This window comes from Oncorhynchus clarkii, chromosome 20 (assembly GCF_045791955.1).
Source record: "Oncorhynchus clarkii lewisi isolate Uvic-CL-2024 chromosome 20, UVic_Ocla_1.0, whole genome shotgun sequence".
Taxonomy (NCBI): Eukaryota; Metazoa; Chordata; class Actinopteri; order Salmoniformes; family Salmonidae; genus Oncorhynchus; species Oncorhynchus clarkii.
The window spans coordinates 42,479,885-42,505,921 of record NC_092166.1 but is presented as its reverse complement, the minus strand read 5'-3'; the positions used below and the strand labels follow the sequence as shown (position 1 = coordinate 42,505,921).

Here is a 26,037-nt window from a genome sequence, read left to right as displayed (position 1 = left end):
GGAATGTTGGCCTACATTGAACACCACATATTGGCTATTGTAGGCGATATCATAGAAGTCAACAGTTATAGCCATGTGAAAATGTCCCACGACACAACGTCTAGTTTTGATTTACATTTGTTTTGAGTTGTCAACTAACGTGAAATTTACAAAGTTTCACCATGTTATTGGATTTTGGTTAGAAGTTGGGTGGAAAAAAAATATGAAATTCCCTTATGCTAACTTTTTTCTAATCTAATGGGTTTTCCACTTTGATTCAACGTCATCACATTGCATTTTGGGGTTGAAATGACGTGAAAACAACATTGATTCAACCAGTTTTTGCCCAGTGAGGTTATGGCATTTGGTCCATTGGTTTTGTTGATAGGCCTAAATTATGCTCAACTAGCCACAATAGCCCGTAGACCACTGTCTGAAACTGTAACATACAGCCTGTGTTCACAGTTAATGTGTGCCGGAAGTTGTACAAAATTATGACAAAAAGCTTAATGAGAGCCATTGGTTCTCTTTCAGTAGAAATCTGTGTGTAGTTTTCCATATAATTGTTGTGCCGGTGCCATTCTCATTTATAGTCCTGCTTCTTTACTAACCTACACACTACTTTAGCATTGTTTCTTTTAGATACAAATATCTTGTTGACTTGATCTTGACTCTATTACAGTGCCTTCAGAAACTATCACACCCCTTAACTTTTTTAATTTCTGTTGTTACAGCCTGATTTTTGTTTTTTATGGATTAAATGGAGATTTTGTGTCACTGGCCTACACACAATACCCCATAATGTCGAAGTAGAATAATTTTTAGAGATGTATTTTTATTAATTCTAAATGAAAAGCTGAAATGTCTTGAGTCAATAAGTATTCAACCCCTTTGTTATGGCAATTCTAAAGTGTAAAAATGTCTTGAACAAGTCACATACAGTGGGGCAAAAACGTATTTAGTCAGCCACCAATTGTGCAAGTTCTCCCACTTAAAAAGATTAGAGAGGCCTGTAATTTACATCATACGTACACTTCAACTATGACAGACAAAATGAGGGAAAAAAATCCAGAAAATCACATTGTAGGATTTTTTATGAATTTATTTGCAAATTATGGTGGAAAATAAGTATTTGGTCACCTACAAACAAGCAAGTTTGCGTGCAAAGTTTTTAACATGATTTTTGAACGACTACCTCATCTCAGTACCCCATACATACAATTATCTGTAAGGTCCGTCAGTCTTGCAGTGAATTTCATACACAGATTCAACCACAAAGACTAGGGAGGTTTTCCATTGCCTTGCAAAGAAGGGCACCTATTGGTAGATAGGTAAAAAATCAAATAAAAAGCTGACATTCCCATATCCCTTTGGCCATGGTGAAGTTATTAATTACACTTTGGATGGTGTATCAATACACCCAGTCACTACAAATATACAGGCATCCTTTCTTACTCCGTTGCCGGCGAGGAAGGAAACAGCTCAGGGATTTCACCATGAAGCCAATGGTGACTTTAAACAGTTAGAGTTTAATGGCTGTGATCGAATTTAGGATGGATCAACAACATTGTAGTTACTCCACAAAACTAACCGAATTGACAGAGTGAAAAGAAGGAAGAAAAAAAAGAAAAAATATTCCAAAACATGCATCCTGTTTGCATAAGGCACTAAAGTAAAATTGCAAAAAAATGGTCAAAGCAATTCACTTTTTATCTGAATACAAAGTGTCAATTTTGGGGAAAATTCAATACAACACATTACTGAGTACATCGCCATATTTTCAAGCATAGTGGTGGCTGCATCATCTTATTGGTACGCTTGTAATCGTTAAGGACAGGGGAGTTTTTCAGGATAACAAAGAAACGAAATGGAGCTAAGCACAGGAACAATCCTAGAGGAATACCTGCTTTCCACCAGACACTGGGAGATGAATTCACCTTTCAGCAGGACCATAACCTAAAACACAAGGCCAAATATACACTGGAGTTGCTTACCAAGAAGACCGTGAATGTTCCTGAGTGGCTGAGTTAGATTTTCAAGCCAATTTAAGTCAAAACTGAAAATGGTTGTCTAGCAATGATCAACAACCAATTTGACAGAGCTTGAATAACAGGTAAATGTTGCACAATTCAGGTGTGGAAAGCTCTTAAACTCACAGCTGTAATCGCTGCCAAAGGTGCTTCTACAATGTATTGACTCAGGGGTGTGGATACTTATATAAATTAGATATTTCTGTATTTCATGTTCAATAAATTTGCAAACATTTTTTCACTTTGTCATTATGAGGTATTGTGTGTAGATGGATGAGGGGGAAAGATGCATTTTAATACATTTTGAATTCAGGCTGTAACAAAATGTGGAATAAGTCAAAGGGTATGACTACTTTCTGAAAGCACCGTATGTCTGCTTAGACCACTGTTCTGTTATTACTGTATAAGTGCAGTACTGTCATTAGTAACGACTTACATAAGGCACAAAGTAGCGCTGTGCCCAACACTCCCACCTCTTCCCAAGATTGTCTGTTCCCGAATCAAAGATTCTTCAAAGTAAAATAATCAAAAGATTCTTCAAAGTAGACACCCTTTGCCTTGATGACAGCTTTGCATACTCTTGGCATTCTCTCAACCACCTTCATGAGGTAGTCACCTGGAATGCATTTAAATTAACAGGTGTGCCTTGTTGAGGTGTGCCTCTGCAGTTGGCACTAATAAGCAACAAGGTCTGCATGGGACTGATTTCTTCATCCCTCCTGCACCCGTAGCTTTTCATACTGCACCCTTTGACTTTCTGTCCGACTCCCACCCACTACCGCAATAACTGGTCCCAAGCCCAAGTCCCTCAATGTTATTTTAGGCATATGTGACGCAGCTCACTTGACAGCCATGGTCCCAGCAATTTTGCGCCCTATAGGCAATATCAAAATAACATAAGAAATAGCATAGGTTAAACTACGAGATTCTCCCATGGTGCATTTATAATAAGCTATCAGTATTACTTGGCTATAATCAGCCAATAGGCTTGACTTAGTTTGAAGAGGGCAGAGTTGGAGAGACTTGCACTTTATCTTGAGCTATGGCCTACCTTTTAGGAGCGGGAGACATATGAGTGATACATTTGTATTTTTAGGCTATGTAGTAAACTATAGTATTTTGGAAGTAATGTGATTTACTCCGAGTCCCCCTCCAATCTTATTCATTATGATCTAAAAGGCTAAACTGATCCTAGACCAGCACTCCTATTGCCTGGCTACCCAGGCTTCTTGCTCCGGCCAAATGCTCACGGACGTTAGTTTCTTATCCGCAATGAGCCTGGATCTGAGTTACCTCCCCGACCCTTCACTGAATGCGAACACATTCGGGGCCGTCTGATTTGGCCAGAGCCAGAACACAAGTAGGTATAGCGGCAGTTTGAAAGTTCGTAATAGACTTTGATACTGTGATTGGTTAGAGATGAACCCATCAATGATTACTTTGTTTTGTAAAAGGCCCCTCATCACCACAAACAACTTCAATGATGGCAATCTCAGATTAAAGTATGTAGCGAACAACATAGCAGCGGAATCATTTAGTGTGAGTCGTCAGGCTAGCACTCCTACTCTGAGAGATTTTATTAAAACAGGCCCAGATTATCTACAGTGTTTTGGACAAATCTCTGGTGTCCTGATGGACTCCCCATTATGAGAGTTAATGCTATGATTGCAGGGACCTAGGCCCCACTTCCCTCTATCTGAGAGCATGCCCAAAACTACAGTCACTTCACATGGTTAGAAAACATAGGCCTACACTATAAACTTGTCTTTCCAGAGTTGGCCTACAGCAAACCCTCAGGCAGTGATCATTTAGAGCTGGAACTTTTTCCTCTGTGTATTGTTCTTTGGTTTAGCTCCATTCCACTTCCTTGAACACAGCAGAGGCAAACCGAGATGTATGGTTAGGAGCACTATTTTTAATAAACACACAAGACCAAGAGCTGTTGACTATTTCTAGGTCCCTATGTTTAGGGTCTACTTCTTCATTTTCCTTTTTTTCCCCTCGTAATGACTCAAACTTCTATGGGGAATTCCTCTGTCCCTCACATGCCAATCAGAGAGTAGCTGATTGGCTGGTTATTGTGTGAGGGAGGGGTTGGTTGCTGCTCTGTTCGGGCCTTACAGCTCCATAGGGGAGAGTGTATTATGGAGGCTGTGTTGGGGCGTTGGCTAGAGGAGACAGAGTGAGAGGAGAGGTGGAGAGACCGAGAGAGGGGGAAAGAGGAGTGGAGAAACCAGAACAAGCCAAGACTTATTTCTTGTTGGAAAGTAAAAGCTGTGTTTGAAAGAGGATGATAACTCATGGTGTTTACTTCACTGTGGAGAGGAGGGAGGAACATTCCTCAGGCTAGCAGTCAGTTTTACTGGCACACTTGGCTGTTCGAGGGGGAGGGAGCGAGATATCGAAGAGTCAGATTCGGAGGGAAAGGAGAGAGAGAGGGGTAGAAAGAGAACAAGAGTGAGACAGAGGACATGGGAAGAGGGGGGAAAAGATAAATTGGAAAAATGTGAAACACAGACAGATTGGGGGGAGAGATAGGATCAGGGTGTTCAAAGTAATACTGTGTGTACGGAGGCTGTATAGAGGCCTGTGAAGGCACAGCCCTGACCCGTCAAGACAGGATCCCCTACTGTACTGTAGCCCTCATTGGAATCCTACAATACAACACCACCACCTCAACCCAAATACTGTTATCCTGTAGGGGTGGAGTCTGGGTCATGTTCAGTGGGCCCAAAATTGTGAAAATATTTTTTGAAACAGAGGTAACTACCTAAACATGTCCAGTTAGAGGGTCATTTTCTGTCATCTGTTGAATATATATTGTTTGAGGAAAAAGATGGTCATTTTCATTTTGCTGTTAGTAAATGTTTTGCTACGGTGTTAGTCTACTTAACACGACCCTGATGTCTTCACACAACTGTAACATGTGTTATCTGAATGCATCTATTAACCAGAGCCAAACAGCTGTGGGAGGGGTTTAGGTCCCCAAACAAAGAAAATTCTCCACACATTAATCTTGTGAATCTACAAACTTGTTGGATGCATTTGCTGTTTGTATAGATGTTTCAGATTATTTTGTGTCTAATAGAAATTAAAAGTAAATAATGTATTGTCATTTTGGTGCGCTTTTATTGTAAATAAGAATATATTGTTTCTAAACGCGTGGATCAAATCAAAATCAAATGTTATTGGTCACATACATGGTTAGCAGATGATATTACGAGTGTAGCGAAATGCTTGTGCTTCCAGTTCCGACAGTGCAGCAATATCTTAACAAGTAATCTAACAATCCCATAACAACTACCTAAATACACACAAATCTAAGTAAAGGAACTGAATAAGAATATATATAAATATATAGATGAGCAATGACCGAGCGGCATAGGCAAGATGGTATAAAATACAGTATATACATATGAGATGAGTGTAACAGTATAACTTTAGACCGTCCCCTCGCCCATACCCGGGCGCGAACCAGGGACCCTCTGCACACATCAACAACAGTCACCCACAAAGCATCATTACCCATCGCTCCACAAAATCTGCAGCCCTTGCAGAGCAAGGGGAACCACTACTTCAAGGTCTCAGAGCAAGTGACGTCACCGATTGAAACGCTATTTAGCGCGCAGAACCACTAACTAGCTAGCCGTTTCACATCCGTTACATGAGCAATGCAAGATATGTGAAATTTTTATTAAAGTGGCATTATTAAAGTCACTAGTGATCCATTTATTAAAGTGGGAAATGATTTCAAGTCTGTATGTACGTAGGCAGCAGCCTCTCTGTGTTAGTGATGGCTGTTTACCAGTCTGGCCTTGAGATAGAAGCTGTGTTTCAGTCTCTCGGTCCCAGCTTTGATGCACCTATACTGACCTTGCCTTCTGGATGGTAGCGGGGTGAAAAGGCAGTGGCTCGGGTGGTTGTTGTCTTTTATCTTTTTGGCCTTCCTGTGACATCGGGTGCTGTAAGTGTCCTGGAGGGCAGGTAGTTTGCCCCCAGTGATGCTTTGTGCCGACCGCACCACCCTCTGGAGAGCCCTGCGGTTATGGGCTGTGTAGTTGCCGTACCAGGCAGCCCGACAGGATGCTCTCACTTGTGGATCGGTAAAGGTTTGAGGGTTTTAGGTGACAAGCCAAGTTTCTTCAGCCTCCTGAGCCTTCTTTGCCACACTGTCTGTGTGGGTGGACCATTTCAGTTTGTCCGTGATGTGTACGCTGAGGAACTTAACTTTTCACCTTGTCCACTCGTCGATGTGGGGGGGTGCTCCCTCTGCTGTTTCCTGAAGTCCACAATCACCTCCTTTAGGGATGCACGATATATCGGTAAGCATATCGGAATCGAACGATATTAGCTAAAAATGCCAACATCTTCATCAGCCCGATGTCTAGTTTAATGCCTATGTGCAAAACCGAAAGCTGAGGTGCATACCTATATAATGTAGGTAAATGACGTAATGACGCCACTAAAAATATAGCACTACACGTGCAATACAGCACTCCTAACAGCCCACAATGTCTGCTGTGTGGATTGAGCAGTCAACAAGTCGAGCAGTCATTTGAAAGAGCAAGAATTTCAGCGTAGCAACTCAAAAGGCGAAATCCATTAACTCCCAAGATAATGGAATTCATGCCCTTGACAATCAACCGTTCTCTGTCATGGATGATGTTGGCTTTCGCCGACTGGCGAGCACCGGTACAGACTCCCAAGTAAGCGCTATTTTTGATGTTACCCTACCGGAGTTACAGTATTGTTGAAGTGCACATCTATGGGCGTGACTGCTATTAGCTTCACGACTGACATTTAGGATCAACGATGTCAGCCCCATGAGCATGCTGCGTCTGACAGCACATAGGGTCGACGAGGATTTCGTACTGAGGAAAGCCGTGTTGCATGCTCAAGAATGGGCTTGCTCTCATACCACTGCTGCCATTTCAATGGAATTTGAGAATATGTTTGTAGCTTGGAAACATGAACACTCCTAGGGCCATTCAAACAACTGACTTGAGAAATAAGCTCAACTGCGTCTGCAGCAGACGTGATACCCTGTCATGGTATTGAAACACCTGCTCAACAACCCGACGGTCTGTGTTGGCATAACTTAGAAAAGTACTCTACTAGAGGCTGTGAACAAGTGATTCGGTGGCATTCTCACTGAGCCTCTACTGTGTCACCACTATGCTCGATGCTAGGTACAAGGACCGCTACTTCGATGCAGACAAGAAACAGGGTTTACATGGAATGTTAGACACAGCTGGACAAGATGGAAACGGACACAGTGACAGTGCGCACCGAGGAAGAGGCGCCACGGACAGACAGAGCTGAAACTTCACTGCTTGACATGTATGATGAAATCCTGGCTGAGACTGAACAAATGAACAATGAAACAGCACAGTGAAAGAAATAGGTTTTGATTATGTTTCACTGGTAATTGGGACATAGGTAAATGCCAACAACTTTTTGGTCAGTGTGTGTGTGGGTTCAACTATTTAAGTGTACTAGAATGTTTAAAAGGCTGCAAAAAAATTGTTATATTGTTATCGGCATCGTTTTTATTGGAAAATATTGGATATCAGTATCGGCCAAAAATGTCATATCGGTGCATCCATAATCTCATTTGTTGTCGTTGAATGAGAGGTTGTTTTCCTGACACCACACTCGGAGCCCTCACCTCCTCCCTATAGGCTGACTCGTCATTGTTGGTAATCAAGCCTACTACTGTCGTGTCATCTGCAAACTTGATGATTGAGTTGGAGGCGTGCATGGCCACGCAGTCATGGGTGAACAGGGAGTACAGGAGGGGGCTGAGCACACACCATTGCGGGTCCCCAGTGTTGAGGATCAGCGAAGTGGAGATGTTGTTTCCTACCTGAGTGCTAAAGGGCAATAGTCATTTAGTTCAGTTACCTTTGCCATCTTGAGTACAGGAACAATGGTGGCCATCTTGAAGCATGTGGGGGACAACAGACTGGGATAGGGAGAGATTGAATATGTCCGTAAACACACCAGCCAGCTGGTCTGAAAATGCTCTGAGAATGGCTAAGGATGCCGTCTGAGTCACTACAATGATTACGGATAGTCCTGAATGAATCATAAATAATGATGAGAAAGTTAGATGCACAAATATCATACCCCCAAGACATGTTAACCTCTCACCATTACAATAACAGGGGAGGTTAGCATTTTGTAACTGTCTCACTCATCATTATTCACAATTCATTGTATTTTTATTTACAAAAAATAGTTTCTCCAGAATGACACAATACATAATTTACCATTTGATTTATATTGCTTTTGGTCCCCTAAAATAAGGGGGGGGGGGGGAACTATGTACAAAAAGTGCTGTAATTTCTAAATGGTTCACCCAATATGTATCATTTCAAATTCAAAGTGCTGGACGACAGAGCCAAAACAACAACAACATATTCACTGTCCCAATACTTTTGGAGGTGTGTGTGCGTGTGTGCGTGCGTGTGCGTGCGTGTTTTCCTACATTATCAGGACCAGAACGTCCTGACAAGGTATGAAAACAAGAAAGAATGTGGAAAGTCAGGATTTTTTTTTTTTTTCAAATCCTGAATTTGTTCAACTTCTATTTTAGGCTTTGGGATTAAAGTATAGTGAAAATAGGATTTTGAATGGAAACAAAAAGTCCTGAAAATTCCGTTTTATTCTCAGTAACTGGTGCGTATTTCCTACAAATCGCATACAAAATCATCTTATCAATCAGGACTCTGATTGTGACTGTGCTTATGACTCTCTCTGACTAACGTGGTAATCTGAGAAGGACTGGTTTCATAATTGACATGGTGTCATAATCACAACATCCTTCTGAAAACCATCACGGTGTCGGTGTTGGCCTTTCATGGTGATCTAACCATGCGGTAAAAAGTTAATAAACCAGTTCTAAACCTCTGCCGATAACAGCAAATTTTCCCTTTTCACCTCCCCACTCAAACCGCTCCCAGGTAATTGTTACCCAGAAATGATTTGATATTGAGATAATAAAAAATGCTGCATTGGACCTTTTTAAACATACAGTATCCGCTCGTCAAACAGATTTAGTTAATGTCTCACAGCAACACATACAGTACAGTGCCTTCAGAAAGTATTCACACCCCTTGACTTTTTCAACATTTTGTTGTTACAGCCTTTTAACATGTATAAAATGATGATTGTGTGTCACTGGCCTACACACAATACACCATAATGTCAAAGTGGACATTTTGTTTTCAATTTTGGTACAACAGGAATTGTTTATAGGGAAACACACCCCTCCCCCTCAACTCTTACCAGAAGCCGCCGTTCGATATATACGGAATATGAAGAAGCCTTCTGGTTGAATAGCAGAGTTCTTCCGTATGTGGTAAACTCAGGCTTAGGAGATCTTATACGTTTGGTTCTATGATATCTTCTTCAGCTAATTTCACTTTTTGTAAATGGTGAAGCATTTACAGTGCCGTCAGAAAGTATTGACACCCCTTGTCTTTTCCCACATATTGTTGTGTTACAGCCTGAATATAACATTTTATTAAATTGCGCTTTTTGTTTCTTTGGCCTACACACAATACCCCATAATGTCAAAGTGGAATTATGGAAATGTTATTTGAAATGAAAAGCTAAAATGTCTTAAGCCAATGAATATTCAACCCTTTTGTTATGGCAAGCCTAAATCAGTTTAGAAGTAAACATTTGCTTAACAAGTCACGTAATAGGTTGCATGGACTCAATCTGTGTGCAACAATAGTGTTTCACATTATTTTTTTTAATGACTACAGCATTTCTGTACCCCACATAGAATTCTCTGTAAGGTCCATCGGTTGAGAAGTGAATTTCAAACAGATTCAACCACAAAGATGAGGGAGATTTTCCAATGACTCGCAAAGAAGGACACCTATTGGTAGATTGGTAAACAACAACAAAAAGCAGACACTGAATATCCCTTTGAGCATGGTGAAGTTACACCATTCAAAGTGTAATTAATACTGTATCAATACACCCAATCACTACAACAATACTGGTGTCCTTCTTAAGAGGAAGGAAACTGCTCAGGGATTTCACAGAGGCCAATGGTGACTTTAAAACAGTTAGAGTTTAGAGTTTAATTGAGGATGGATAAACAACATTGTAGCTACTCCACAATACTAACCTAAGTGGCAGAGTGATAAGAAGGAAGCCTGTACAGAATACAAATATTCCAAAACATATTGGCAAAGAAATAACCTATATCGTGAATACAAAACTTTATGTTTGGAGCATACACAGCACATCACTGAGTACCACTCTTCATATTTTCAAGCATGGTGGTGGCTGCATCATGTAATGGGTATGCTTGTAACCGGCAAGGAGTAGAGCTGGAAAACCTGCTTCAGTCTGCTTTCCAACAGACGCTGGGAGACAAATTCACCTTTCAGCAGGACAATAACCTAAAACACAAGGCCAAATATATGTATACAGTGCATTCGGAAAGTATTCAGACCCCTTTTACTTTTTCCACATTTTGTTCCATTACAGCCTTATTCTAAAATGGATTAAATATATTGTTTTCCTCATCAATAGACACACAATACCAATACTGACAAAGCAAAAACAGCTTTTTAGAATTTTTGCACATTTGATAAAAAATCAACATATTGCATTCAGACTCTTTACTCAGTACTTTGTTGAAGCATCTTTGGCAGCGATTGCAGCCTTGCGTCTTCTTGGGTATGACGCTACAAGCTTTGCACAGCTGTATTTGGGGAGTTTCTCCACTTGTCTGCAGATCTTCTCAAGCTCTGTCAGGCTGGATGGGGGAGCGTTGCTGCACAGCAATTTTCAGGTATCTCAAGAGATGTTCCATCGGGTTCAAGTCCGGCCTCTGGCTGGGCCACTCAAGGACATTCAGAGACTTGTCCCGAAGCCACTCCTGCGTTGTCTTGGCTGGGAAGGTGAACCTTTGCCCCAGTCTGAGGTCCCGAGCGCTCTGGAGCAGGTTTTCATCAAGGATCTTTCAGTACTTTGCGCCATTCATCTTTCCCTCAATCCTGACTAGTCTCATAGTTTCTGCCGCTGAAAAACATCCCCACAGAATGATGCTGCCACCACCATGCTTCACCATAGGGATGGTAAATATTTCAATCTTGGTTTCATCTGACCAGAGAATCTTGTTTCTCATGGTCTGAAAGTCCTTCATGTGCCTTTTGGCAAACTCCAAGTGGACTGTCATGTCCTTTTCTTTCTGAGGTGTGGCTTCCGTCTGGCCACTCTACCATAAAGGCCTGATTGGTGGAGTGCTGCAGAGATGGTTGTCCTCCTGGAAGGTTCTCCCATCTCCAGAGAGGAACTCTGGAGCTCTGTCAGAGTGACCCTTCTCTACCGATTGCTCAGTTAGGCTGAGTGGCCAGCTCTAGAAAGAGTTTTGGTGGTTCCAAACTTCTTCTATTTAAGAATGGTGGAGGCCACTTTTTCTTGGGGACCGTCAATGCTGCAGATGTCAACTACGGGACATTTTATATAGACAGCCTTTCCAAATCATGTCCAATCAATTGAATTCACCACAGGTGGACTCCCAAGTTGTAGAAACATGTCAAGGAGTATCTATGGAAACAGGATGCACCTTAGCTCAATTTTAAGTCTCATAGCAAATGAAGGGGTCTGAATAATTTCCGTATGCACGTACATGAGTTGCTTACCAAAACGAAATGTATTCCTGAGTGGCCTGGTTACAGTTCTCACTTAAATTGGCTTGAAAATATATAGCAAGACTTGAAAATGGCTTTCTATCAATGATAAACAACTAACTTGATGAATTTAAAAAAGAATGTGCAACTATTGTACAATCCAGGTGTGCAAAGCTCTTGGATTTACCCAGAGACTCACAGCTGTAATCACTGGCAAAGGTGATTCTGACATGTATTGACACAGGGGTGTGAATTAGATATTTCTGTATTTCATTTTAAATCAATTTGCCAAAATTTCTAAACATGTTTTCACTTTGTCATTATTGGGTATTGTGTGTAGATGGATGAGAAAATATATTTCATCCATTTTGAATTCAGGCTGTAACACAGGAAAATGTGGAATAAGTTGAGGGGTATGAATACTTTCTGAAGGCACTGTATTTGTAGTGTTTACAGTACCTCATCAGTTTTTGTAACTGTAAATAATATCTCCTTTCGCTCTGTTTTTAAATAGGCATTTGGCAACGCGAAGACGGCACAGAACAATAACTCCAGCCGCTTTGGGAAGTTCATCCGGGTCAACTATCTAAAGAGTGGGGTGGTGAGAGGGTGAGGCAGTGTGTTTGTGTTATCATGTATTGCATGACATATTTCATACCATAGCAACACCTGTCGCTGCATGATGGCTGTATCATCACAGAAACAAGATACCGTTCACTTTTAAATCAGTGTGATGGTTCATTTTTTTAGGCTTGCCTGGGTGCCTGTTTGTTTCTGCTTTCTTGCCAACGTCTTATAGCAAGTGCACAAACAGATCTGGGACCAGGCTATATTTTCTCACTGAATGGCAACCACATTTTCATCAGTGAGTTTCTGGGTAAAATTGAATTGGTTTATTTACAGTGGGGCAAAAAAGTATTTAGTCAGCCACCAATTGTGCAAGTTCTCCCACTTAAAAAGATGAGAGAGGCCTGTAATTTTCATCATAGGTACACTTCAATTATGACAGACAAAATGAGAAAAAAAATCCAGAAAATCACATTGTAGGATTTTTAATGAATTTATTTGCAAATTATGGAGGAAAATAAGTATTTGGTCAATAACAAAAGTTCATCTCAATACTTTGTTATATACTCTTTGTTGGCAATGACAGAGGTCAAATGTTTTCTGTAAGTCTTCACAAGGTTTTCACACACTGTTGCTGGTATTTTGGCCCATTCCTCCATGCAGATCTCCTCTAGAGCAGTGATGTTTTGGGGCTGTTGCTGGGCAACACAGACTTTCAACTCCCTCCAAAGATTTTCTATGGGGTTGAGATCTGGAGACTGGCTAGGCCACTCCAGGACCTTGAAATGCTTCTTACGAAGCCACTCCTTCGTTGCCTGGGCGGTGTGTTTGGGATCATTGTCATGCTGAAAGACCCAGCCACGTTTTATCTTCAATGCCCTTTCTGATGGAAGGAGGTTTTCACTCAAAATCTCACGATACATGGCCCCATTCATTCTTTCCTTTACACGGATCCGTCGTCCTGGTCCCTTTGCAGAAAAACAGCCCCAAAGCATGATGTTTCCACCCCCATGCTTCACAGTAGGTATGGTGTTCTTTGGATGCAACTCAGCATTCTTTGTCCTCCAAACACGACCAGTTGAGTTTTTACCAAAAAGTTATATTTTGGTTTCATCTGACCATATGACATTCTCCCAATCTTCTTCTGGATCATCTAAATGCTCTCTAGCAAACATTCAGACGGGCCTGGACATGTACTGGCTTAAGCAGGGGGACACGTCTGGCACTGCAGTTGATTTCTTCAAACCAAGCTGCTTACCTATTGCAGATTCAGTCTTCTCAGCCTGGTGCAGGTCTACACTTTTGTTTCTGGTGTCCTGTGACCGCTCCTTGGTCTTGGCCATAGTGGAGTTTGGAGTGTGACTGTTTGAGGTTGTGGACAAGTGTCTTTTATACTAATAACAAGTTCAAACAGGTGCCATTAATACAGGTAACGAGTGGAGGACAGAGGAGCTTCTTAAAGAAGAAGTTATAGGTCTGTGAGAGCCAGAAATCTTGCTTGTTTGTAGGTGACCAAATACTTATTTCCCACCATATTTTGCAAATAAATTCATTAAAAATCCTACAATGTGATTTTCTGGATTTTTTTCTCATTTTATCTGTCATAGTTGAAGTGTACCTATGATGAAAATTACAGGCCTCTCTCATCTTTTTAAGTGGGAGAACTTGCACAATTGGTGGCTGACTAAAAAAAATTTTGCCCCTCTGTATGTAGTTCCTAGCTGCCAGTGTCACTCACAGTGAAGGGAGCCTGTCTCTCAAACATGACTGCTGTCATAACCTTTCTTTTTTGTTCACAGCACACTCATTTGGCTTTATTTTAAAAATCAGACATAAGTACATAAATCAATCATTTGTGCACAAACCACACTTCTATCAGTTTTTGGTATCGATTTTGAATTGATTGATCTGTGTGTCTCCCTTGCAGGGCGGTAGTTGAGAAGTACTTGCTGGAGAAGTGTCGACTGGTGTTCAGAGCTAAGAATGAAAGGTATGGCTGGACTAGCAGAGATCTGACACACACACACACACACACACACACACAGGTATAGATGGAGTAGAAGGGAAGAGCTGGCGCTTGACAAACATTTTCCCGCTATTGGCGTAAATTAATGATTCAAGCGAAAGCAGGTGCAACTCTGGCTTATCTACATTTTGACTCTGTCCCTTACTGAATGAGTCCTTGTTTGGGATATTGAAATGAGTGCATCCAAGAATAATTTTTTATGAAGGTGTCAACACTAATTCAGGAAATTCACACTCAGATCGTGAATTGTACAGAAGCTTTTCATTTGTCATAGCAGCATCACATCAACTATTCTATGAAGCAATTTTCTGCTTTTTACTTTCACAGGCTGTAGGGTGAATGCCACACAAACAACATGCGCTCCTGTGACTGTAGTGCATAAAAGGCGTGTTACTTTATTAGCTTCTCTTATTTAAAGTTGAACCCTGCTCTGAAGTGCAAGTTAATAAGAAAGTGAAGTAGACTTTAATTCAAATCATGCGGAAAAGCATAGAGAAGGTATAAGTGATAGCACCACTACATTACTCTCTTGCTGCAAAATGGAAACTAATGATGGAAACACTTAAAGATGGACTCCACATTTGGGGAAACGCCAGCGCCTTTGTTTTTGTTTTGTTGACTAAACAGGTGAGCAGCATGGTAAAAGAAATTGCAGTACATATTCTGCTGTTTTATGTCGTCTGAGGGGTGTAAAAAATAATAATAATCCTGTCACTTCTTTGTTGTTGTAATATCTGAAACAGACGTTGCGGTTTCACTATTTAGGATTCCAGCTTTAAATGCCCAGTGCAGCGTTTTTATATAGATATCAAATATTTTCTGGGTAACAGTTAAGTACCTTACTGTAATAGTTTTCCATTAAAATTGACAAAAATAGCTTTTTAGCAAAATTTTACTAGGACTGTCTAGGAGTGGAACATTTTTATTGGTCTATTAACCAATTTACCACCTGGTGTTGTCACCAGGCAAGCTGAAACTCCCGCCCATGCAAACCTGCTGATTAGATGGTCCTGTGTAGATTGTTTTTTCAACCAGCAACGATTAGGTAATAACACTGATAAATACATTTAAAAAAAAGTTTAGTGTTAGTTTCATCAGCTATTGTACAATATGATACAAATCACACAATCACACCATTTGAATCACGTTACAATGTTTATTACAGATTACTGTACTATATATAAACACTAATGATTAACAGTCTGACTGGGGACCTATGTTTTTCCTGACCAGGGAATAACCAGAGCCTTACAGTAGTTGTTGCCTATAACTAAGGCTTGGAATTTTTCCTGGTCAGGTCATGCAGTCAGAAAAAAACTCCTTGCCCTCTCTACAGTACAGTATAACCTCTAACATCTGACATTTAGGAACTACTATGTCTTCTCTAGTACCTGCTGGTGGGGGCTTCTGACTGAAACACACACAGTATGACCTCTGACCCTTGACCTCTAGGAACTACCATGTGTTCTACTACCTGCTGGTGGGAGCATCCAAGGAGGAGCAGAGAGAGTTCAGTCTGCTGCAGCCTGAAGACTACACATATCTACAACAGGTACTCACTCACTCACTCACACACACACATTCACACTCACTCACACACACACATTCACACTCTCTCACACACACACACATTCACTCACTCTCACACACACACACATTCACTCACATACACACTAACACAGGGTAAACACCAGTTCAGTTGAGTTCATTAACGTCATAATCATTACACATTAGGGTTTAATTGCGGGAACCGGGTTACTGAGATTTCCCAACCAAACCCACTACCATTTCCCAGGATAAATAACTGTGAGAAACTGGTCAAGTATAATAAATGATTTATTTGAACAGCATGACGTGAAATAGAACTGTTAAAATGATATGCAATGTCTAAATCTGTCTTCTCTATGGCCTTCTCTGCTCTGCTATCTACATGATCAATCATCAACGCTCAGGGTGGGAACAGACAGTGCATGTCAGTATGGAGCGCAGTTCACAATGCATGTATCATCTCATCAGCTGGTAACTTTTTTTCTTGTGACGAGTTGGCCTACAGTAGCTTAATATTAGGAATGAATGCGCGTCTAATTTACATATCTCCATCTGGGTTTTGGGGGTCACCTTATTTTTGTACTGTAAAGATTTTTTTATTTATTGCAACTGCAGAGTTTTAATACAGTCAATCACTCGAATATCGTTGCTTTAAATCAGTGCGCACATGAGCACTTTCTCAGTCTTACTCTCTCTCCATCCATCCCATTCAAATTGCATCCAAAATAGATAATCCTGTTCAAGATGGATGGATGTCCTATCTACCCCTTTCAGGTAATACATTCAATGCCGTATTAGCCTTGTACACTGAGTGTACAAAACAGTAAGAACACACACATTCCTAATATTGAGTTGCACCCCCTCATTTGCCCTCAAAACAGCCTCAATTCATCGGGGCATGGACTCTACAAGGTGTCGAAAGTGTTCCACGGGGATGCTGGCCCATGCTGACTCCAATTCTTCCCACAGTTGTGTCAAGTGGGCTTTATGTCCTTTGGGTGGTGGACCATTTTTGATACACATGGGAAACTGTTGAGCATGAAAAAACCAACAGCATTGCAGTTCTCGAACACAAACTGATGTACCTGGCACCCACTACCATAACCTGTTCAAAGGCACTTAAATAATTTGTCTTGCCCATTCACTCTCTGAATGGCACACATACACAATCCATGTCTCAAGGCTTAAAAATAATTATTTAACCTCTACTGGATGGGTGTCCCTAAACAGGGAAGGTTGTTGCTAAAGTGCGCCAAAGTGACTAGAATGGCATTGTATACAACAGCCAACTTTCTGGGACATATATGGGCAGAAAGATTAACAAGAATTTAAGTTTTCTGCAGTGTCCAATTAACAGTAGCTATTACAGTGAAAAAATATAAGGATATTGTTTGTGAGTGCACAACAACAACTTTTATCACGGGAACTGGTTTGATACATTCACCTCTGAAGGTAAATAATGTACTTACATTCAGTAATCTTGCTCTGATTTGTCATCCTGAGGGTCCCAGAGATAAAATGTAGCATAGTTTTAAAATAAATGTTTGTTCAAATGTAGGAACTGGGGTCTACAGTTTGATCCCACTGCTGTCTCTAGCTCCACACCCACCCTGCCCGGCCATTGAGATGTGAAAGTTAGTGTATAAGCTAATGATCCATCATGTATGACATTCCTGGGAGTGTGTTAACTTATATTTTTTATTACCATAGCATTTTTGTATGTTCTCTATAGTTATGTACTTGAAAATGTATCAATTGACCAATTTGGCACATTTGGGCAAACTCCTGGCAGACTTGATATTGTGCAGTAATGTAATTCTTCACTGGATCAGTCTGAAACTTTGCACACACACACTGCTGCCATCTGGTGGCCAAAATCTAAATTAAACCTAGACTCCTACCTGAAAGTATGGCTTTTCTCTTGCATTTTAAAGATGATAAAAAATATATATTTAAACGCATATTTTTTTGTTTGTATTATCTTTTACCAAATCTAATGTATTATTCTCCTACATTCATTTCACATTTCCACAAACTTCAACGTGTTTCCTTTCAAATGGTATCAATAATATGCATATCCTTGCTTCAGGTCCTGAGCTACAGGCAGTTAGATTTGGGTATGTCATTTTAGGGGCGAAATTTGAAAAAAAGGGTACGATCTTAGAGGTTTCTAACGTGTCTCCTCCCCTTCATCTACACTGATTGAAGTGGATTTAACAAGTGACATCAATAGCTTTCACCTTGATTCACCTGGTCAGTCTATTTCATGGAAAGAGCAAGGGTTCCTAATGTTTCGTACACCCAGTGTATTTACCTAATGAATGATGGGTTAATATGCATACGCTTCTAACTTATAGCCTTTGTCATCATGTTCTCTTGCACAATACACACCTGCTCTCCTCTGGCCTCGAATAACTAGAATAGCTTGTTGGACATTTTTTTGAGCAGGGATGCAAGCTTGCTCTTGTTTGCTGAATGTTAAATACATTCTTTCAAACTCGTTGGGAGTTTGAAAGAAGAGAATGTGCGACAGCAATAGGCTATAGCAGTTATTTATTAATGTCAGACCCATAACCAATCAATCTTTGTGAAGAGAAGTGAAAGCCTTCTGCATCTTATTCTAGTCCTATATTATTCAAGCATGTCATTACAGTGATGAAGATAAGAACAACTAATCTTATTTAAGTTAAAGGTAGACTCAGGGGATATACGTTGCCAGTAGCGGCACCACAGATATTGAAATGAGCAAGATGCAAGACTTTGCTCTCAAACACGTTGCACAACATTAGGGGAAATATTATGAAAGGTAGGCTATATGCGTCAGCCTACTAATTATAAAAAAAAGCCCTATTATATTTCAAAATTGTTTTAATCAAATTCCCTAGCCTACAATTGTAACTTTGCAGACCGCATGTCCTGCACCAGCATCACAGTACAGTAATACAGTACACACTCAAAATGATTACTGGAGCGTGTTTCATTTATTTACCCAAGAGAGCATACATCTATGGACCTTTTTCTGTTGTGCGTAATGTGCGGTAGCCTATAGCCCATTTTATGTATTGCACAATCATTTGGGCTTGGTCTCATAAAATGTATTTTTAATGTAGTTATCTGGCTCCGGTAGCGTCAGGCCTGAATTTTCATGCCGATCAAAGCTATCACTTCCAGTTTAGGCAGGAAATCCCAGGTTACCCGGGAGAAAAGTGATTCATTCTCGGGAGGGAACATTTTGTGTAAAAGACAGGGAAAATATTAAACCCTATTACACACATCCTGGGGCTGTAATCAACTGAGAGTGCAGGGTGTTCCACTGAGAACATCGTTCCCATAGTGATCTTTATTCTCAGATGTGTGTATATGATATACATTGTGCTATAAATCCATCTGAGCAATATTGATACAGTGCAGTATATCTGTGAGAAATATGCAGAAATCTATGTTTATTATTTAAGATAAAAAAAAGATGTGGAGCATGTATGGAAGTCAATACGGCCTCTCCGTATGGGACACATTTTAATAATAAATACAGCTACGGTAGAGCTCTCCAGACCAGGCTTTCTATGAAAAGTTATAGTTATAACTTTATAACTTTTCATAGAAAGCCTGGTCTGGAGAGCTCTACCGTATTGCTGTATGTACCTTTGAACAGGGCCCATAGGATCCTTGTCAAAAGTAGTGCAAACTATGTATGGAATAGAGTGCCATTGGCCCTGATCAAAAGTAATGCACTATGTAGGTAATATGGTGACATTTGGGACGAACATTACATGCTGACCAAACCGAATGCACACGTTCACATGTTGATTTTGTACCCCCATACCAGACACTATCAGGACACGCAGGTTGAAATATCAAAACAAACTCTGAACCATATTAATTTGGGGACAGGTCGAAAGCGTTAAACATTCATGGCAATGTAGCTAGCTAGCTTGCTGTTGCTAGCTAATTTGTCCTGTGATATTAACATTGGGTTGTTATTTTAAATGAAATGCACAAGGTCCTCTACTCCTACAATTAATCCACAGATAAAACGGTAAACCAAATTCCTTTCTCGTCATCTCGCCTCCTTCCACAGGCTTCTTTTTATACTTCTTTGGACTTTAATATGGTGGTTGGCAACCAACTTTACTGTGCATTACTACAACCGACTCGAGTGCGGATGTCAGTTAATCTTTCTATCACTCACGTGGGCATATGCTCCTATACACAAATGAGGAGATGAGAGAGGCCAGACTTGCAGCGCATTGAGTGTCACAAATATAACCTATATAACCTTCTATTTTATCGCCTGGCCACGCAGGAGCTCGCTGAGGCGCGTGAGCAGTGTGGGTGCAATGATTGAATAACGTGTACAGTATGTGTACATTTATTTTGCAACACTCTCGCACGCGATGCCAGCGGTGTGGTCAGCATGTTAGTGTCAAACAGAGTTAATCTCTAGTCTAAATTGCCCTATCATGTGGCTCTGATTGTTACATTATGATGTGTTAGTGCACGTCTATCTGTCATCAGGGAAATACCTGTCTGTGTATAGAATAACTATCAAAGTAATGACTCGGGACTTTGGTTGTGAGATGTAGGCTTGTTTTTAGTAATAATACTTGTTCACATTACATTTTATCACTTTAGATTCTACAAAACAATAAAAGATAGTTGCTAGTGAAAGCCGGGATAATCACTTGTACATAACTGGCGCGTTCTTGTTTTTCTTAATTTCTGACGCAAGGCATTCTGGTAATTGCGTCAATAGCGTAATCCAATACAACAGAAATATGTACATAGTTCTTCTCTCCATCACATGGATTTTAATACAAGTACTCTTACAATAACTGTAAAATAAAATATCTTTAGATGCAGCTCCATGAATTAACTGTAAACATTAACTCTGTAACCCATTAAAGTCCATAAGCCTGAACTCCAGCAATACAGATGCGAAAAGCATGTCTTCATATTTTCTCTTTACTTTCTGTCAATTGTCTCTCTATTTTCTCTTTTTTTCTGTCTAAGTGTATTGAGATTTAACATTTTTTGTTTTTGTCACTCTGCTCAGGAGTACTTTCATTTAGAAGACGCTGAGGATCTCAGACATGAGTTCGAGAGGCTTCATCAGGCCATGGAGATGGTTGGATTCCTGCCCTCCACTAAGAAACAGTATGTATGGATACTTCTAGGGTTAACTCTTCAGGCGAGCGAGACAGAGTGTGTGCGACGAAGAGAGAAAGGGTGAAGGAGACAGAGGGAGACAAACTATAGTTTATAGAGATATCTCAGATACCTTATCCTCTCCTCTTTACATCCCCTGTACCATACTCTTGTCATCTGTCATGATCCCTGATATTATCTTTTTCATGAAGAGGTTTCTGCCACAGTCACACCTGATGGAACTAAAACAGTCTGTATGTAACACTGCAGCTCTCCAAGATCTCCACCGCTCTCTCCCATTTCCGCAGCAGGTTAGAGCTTGTCAGTCCTAGCAGGAGAATAATGCAGGGAACATTTCAGCAGCAGACGTCTGATCATGGCCTTGGGGTGTGGCAGGTGGAACAGTAGAACTTAGTTGCTCACCTAGTGGCCTACTGTGGCGGTTTCTCAATGTAATTATATGGTAGCTTGTAAACGATAATGCATGCATCCTTGAAATAAGGATGATGCCATAACTCATACCACTAGCCAGTGAGAGGCGCTCATGGTGTGTGAAACTGTCCAGGTGTATTCTGCCCTATGTTTTCTTGTGCAGGATATGATCAGTAATCCTGGTGTATTGTATAATAATTGTGTGTTTCTGTGTAGGATATTTTCCATGCTCTCTGCCATCCTGTATCTGGGCAACGTGACGTACACCCAATCAGAAGACGGCCAGGCGCTGGAAGCGGGGCCAGCAGATGTCCTCTCAACCCTGTCTGACCTGCTCAAGGTAGAGGAATCAATCAATCAGTCAATATATTTATTGTGTAATCATTCAATCAATCAATATCTTTAGTCTCACCTGCTTAGAGGAACACCTGTACACAGCGTTAACTGACAATCTGCTCTGTTCTCATAGGTCAAACAGGAGTTGCTGGTGGAGGCTTTGACCAAGAGGAAACAAACAACAGCCAATGACAAATTAGTGTTACACTACACTCTCAAAGAAGTAGGGGTTCTAACACCAGTTACATTTATTTGAATTTTTCTTCCTCACGTGACATGAGGGAAAACTCCAGAATGTAGTTATATAGCCAGGACCTGGATATTTTCCTTGTCATGTCACGTGTGGTCAGAAAAACATTGGTGCCCTGGTATTGTGGACTTATATGGCTCTTGTTAGCTTTGCAGCCTTTTTTTGTGGTGTTTCTTGCTGTTATCCTATAGGCCATAACAATTGTTGTCTTGTCGTTGTCCTACCCAGGCCGTGACTACTGTTGTCTTGTCGTTGTCCTACCCAGGCTGTGACTACTGTTGTCTTGTCGTTGTCCTACCAATGCTGTGACTACTGTTGTCTTATATGGCTCTTGTTAGCTTTGCAGCCTTTTTTGTGGTGTTTCTTGCTGTTATCCTATAGGCCATAACAATTGTTGTCTTGTCGTTGTCCTACCCAGGCTGTGACTACTGTTGTCTTGTCGTTGTCCTACCCAGGCTGTGACTACTGTTGTCTTGTCGTTGTCCTACCAATGCTGTGACTACTGTGGACTTATATGGCTCTTGTTAGCTTTGCAGCCTTCTTTTGTGGTGTTTCTTGCTGTTATCCTATAGACCATAACAATTGTTGTCTTGTTGTTGTCCTACCCAGGCTGTGACTACTGTTGTCTTGTCGTTGTCCTACCAATGCTGTGACTACTGTGGACTTATATGGCTCTTGTTAGCTTTGCAGCCTTCTTTTGTGGTGTTTCTTGCTGTTATCCTATAGACCATAACAATTGTTGTCTTGTTGTTGTCCTACCCAGGCTGTGACTACTGTTGTCTTGTCGTTGTCCTACCCAGGCTGTGACTACTGTTGTCTTGTTGTTGTCCTACCAATGCTGTGACTACTGTTGTCTTGTCGTTGTCCTACCCAGGCTGTGACTACTGTTGTCTTACCCAGGCCGTGACTACTGTTGTCTTGTCGTTGTCTTACCCAGGCCGTGACTACTGTTGTCTTGTCGTTGTCTTACCCAGGCCGTGACTACTGTTGTCTTGTCGTTGCCCTACCCAGGCTGTGACTACTGTTGTCTTGTCGTTGTCCTACCCAGGCTGTGACTACTGTTGTCATGTCGTTGTCCTACCAATGCTGTGACTACTGTTGTCTTGTCGTTGTCTTACCCAGGCTGTGACTACTGTTGTCTTGTCGTTGTCCTACCCAGGCTGTGACTACTGTTGTCTTGTTGTTGTCCTACCAATGCTGTGACTACTGTTGTCTTGTCGTTGTCCTACCCAGGCTGTGACTACTGTTGTCTTACCCAGGCCGTGACTACTGTTGTCTTGTCGTTGTCTTACCCAGGCCGTGACTACTGTTGTCTTGTCGTTGTCTTACCCAGGCCGTGACTACTGTTGTCTTGTCGTTGCCCTACCCAGGCTGTGACTACTGTTGTCTTGTCGTTGTCCTACCCAGGCTGTGACTACTGTTGTCATGTCGTTGTCCTACCAATGCTGTGACTACTGTTGTCTTGTCGTTGTCTTACCCAGGCTGTGACTACTGTTGTCTTGTCGTTGTCCTACCCAGGCTGTGACTACTGTTGTCTTGTCGTTGTCTTACCCAGGCCGTGACTACTGTTGTCTTGTCGTTGTCCTACCCAGGCTGTGACAATTTTATTTTTATTTTACCTTTATTTAACTAGGCAAGTCAGTTAAGAACAAATTCTTATTTTCAATGACGGCCTAGGAACAGTGGGTTAACTGCCTGTTCAGGGGCAGAACGACAGATTTGTACCTTGTCAGCTCGGGGATTTGAACTTGCAACCTTCCGGTTACTACAATCATTGTCTTATTGTCCTTCCTAGGCTGTGACAGCACGGGACTCCATGGCCAAGTCTCTGTACAGCTCTCTGTTTGACTGGATTGTCCTGCACATCAACCACGCTCTGCTCAACAGACGAGACATGGAGGAGGCCGTCTCTGTAAGACAACCATTCACTGTACTAACCCTAACCCAGAGACAGCTTGTCACTGTACTAACCCTAACCCAGAGACAGCTTGTCACTGTACTAACCCTAACCCAGAGACAGCTTGTCACTGTACTAACCCTAACCCAGAGACAGCTTGTCACTGTACTAACCCTAACCTAGAGACAGCTTGTCACTGTACTAACCCTAACCCGGAGACAGCTTGTCACTGTACTAACCCTAACCCGGAAACAGCTTGTCACTGTACTAACCCTAACCCGGAGACAGCTTGTCACTGTACTAACCCTAACCCGGAGACAGCTTGTCACTGTACTAACCCTAACCCGGAGACAGCTTGTCACTGTACTAACCCTAACCCGGAGACAGCTTGTCACTGTACTAACCCTAACCCAGAGACAGCTTGTCACTGTACTAACCCTAACCCAGAGACAGCTTGTCACTGTACTAACCCTAACCCGGAGACAGCTTGTCACTGTACTAACCCTAACCCGGAGACAGCTTGTCACTGTACTAACCCTAACCCGGAGACAGCTTGTCACTGTACTAACCCTAACCCGGAGACAGCTTGTCACTGTACTAACCCTAACCTAACCCTTTCACTGCAGTGTTAAAGCCATCTGTAACTTTCACTTCCAGTAAAAAGTGATGCCCCTGCATTTGTTTGACAACCTTTCAACACAGCTTTAGAAAGTATTAGTTTTACTTTTATTACTTTTATTATTACACATTTAACTTTTCAATTTTCTCAATTTTCTTTCTCTGCATTGTTAAGTAAGCAGGGAAAAGGGATTTATATTCAGATTATTTTTAGTGTTTGTCCATAGGTATCCTGGATATATTTGGTTTTGAGGATTTCCAGACGAATAGCTTTGAACAGTTCTGCATCAACTACGCCAATGAGAAACTACAGTATTACTTCAACCAGCACATCTTCAAGCTGGAGCAGGTGAGCTCTATAAGGGAAATGAAAGGGGGATAAGGAGTCAGTTGCACTGCTGAATGCATTATAAACCCTTCACCCCATAAAAGGTTACCTTCATGTGAAGTTAAATCATCTCTAATTGGGAATCAATAGTAATTTATTCATTCATCCACCCATTTATTCACGCATCCATCTGTCCATCCATCTATTCCAGAAGGAGTACCAGGCAGAGGGGATCAGCTGGAGTACCATAGACTACACGGACAACCTGGGCTGTATCCATCTGATCAGCCAGAAACCCACTGGGCTTTTCCACCTACTGGATGAGGAGAGCAAGTAAGTCTGGGAGGGCCTAGAGTTTGAATCTAAAACTAGGGCCCAGAGTGTTTCTAGTCAGGTCACATGGTCAGGAAAATCTCCTGGCCCTGTCTGCAAGGGCTGTATCTCAGTAGTCTGTAGTTACTTCTTGTCTTTTACCTTTATCACCACTGATTTAGAGGAAGTGGACAGATGAAAAGAAGCTTACTGGTTGGCTTCCTCTATTGCTTTTTCCTAACCCAGTCTTTGTGACCTTAGTCTCCCTCAGGCCACGGATGACACTCTGCTGAACAAGTTCAAGCAGCAGCATCAAGACAACCCATACTTCGTCCCCACCACAGTGATGTTACCAGCCTTCGTCATCCAACACTTCGCTGGGAAGGTCAAATACCAGATCACGGTAGAGAAAGGGCAAGGGGAGCAACCTATTAGTCTACGCTGTCAGTTGAAAGGACATCACACAGCTAACTGTCCTGCTTCCAACCCTTTCTTTATCCTGTCTTCCTCCTCTCATTGTGTTCCTCTGCATCTCCTTCCCCTCCTCCTTCCTCCATCCGTCTCCTCTTCATCTCTACCTCCCTGTGTCTCGCTCTCCCTTCTCAACCCTAACCCTCGTCATATCCTCTCATTCCATCTCTCTACCTCTCCTCTTCCCCTCTACTCCTTATCACGATCAGGATTTCCGGAAGAAGAACACGGATCACATGCGTCCGGACATCGTGGCGTTGCTACGTAGCAGCGAGCGGGCATTCATGCGTCAGCTGATTGGGTCAGACCCGGTGGCAGTGTTCCGATGGGGCATCCTCCGGGCCACCATACGCATCATAGCGGCCTTCAACGAGGCCGGAAGCCGCCGGGCAGTCCCAGGTAGGCTTCACTTTAGATACCCTGATTGGACAGGTCTAGG

At 41.7% G+C, this 26,037-nt stretch overlaps 1 protein-coding gene across 6 annotated transcripts in view; it reads left to right on the top strand.

Annotated features, from left to right (window-relative positions):
• The window catches only part of LOC139376380 (unconventional myosin-IXb-like), an 81,950-nt gene that overhangs the window by 14,079 nt on the left and 41,834 nt on the right, over nucleotides 1–26,037 (top strand). For all 6 annotated transcript variants that reach the window (XM_071118903.1, XM_071118897.1, XM_071118900.1 and 3 more), the window contains exons 3-13: nucleotides 12,183–12,277; nucleotides 14,163–14,225; nucleotides 15,714–15,813; nucleotides 20,863–20,963; nucleotides 21,603–21,726; nucleotides 21,856–21,945; nucleotides 23,768–23,884; nucleotides 24,702–24,836; nucleotides 25,027–25,148; nucleotides 25,389–25,530; nucleotides 25,808–25,997. In XM_071118903.1, the coding sequence (XP_070975004.1) occupies nucleotides 12,183–12,277; nucleotides 14,163–14,225; nucleotides 15,714–15,813; nucleotides 20,863–20,963; nucleotides 21,603–21,726; nucleotides 21,856–21,945; nucleotides 23,768–23,884; nucleotides 24,702–24,836; nucleotides 25,027–25,148; nucleotides 25,389–25,530; nucleotides 25,808–25,997 (1,279 nt within the window). The remainder of the gene's footprint in view (nucleotides 1–12,182; nucleotides 12,278–14,162; nucleotides 14,226–15,713; nucleotides 15,814–20,862; nucleotides 20,964–21,602; nucleotides 21,727–21,855; nucleotides 21,946–23,767; nucleotides 23,885–24,701; nucleotides 24,837–25,026; nucleotides 25,149–25,388; nucleotides 25,531–25,807; nucleotides 25,998–26,037) is intronic.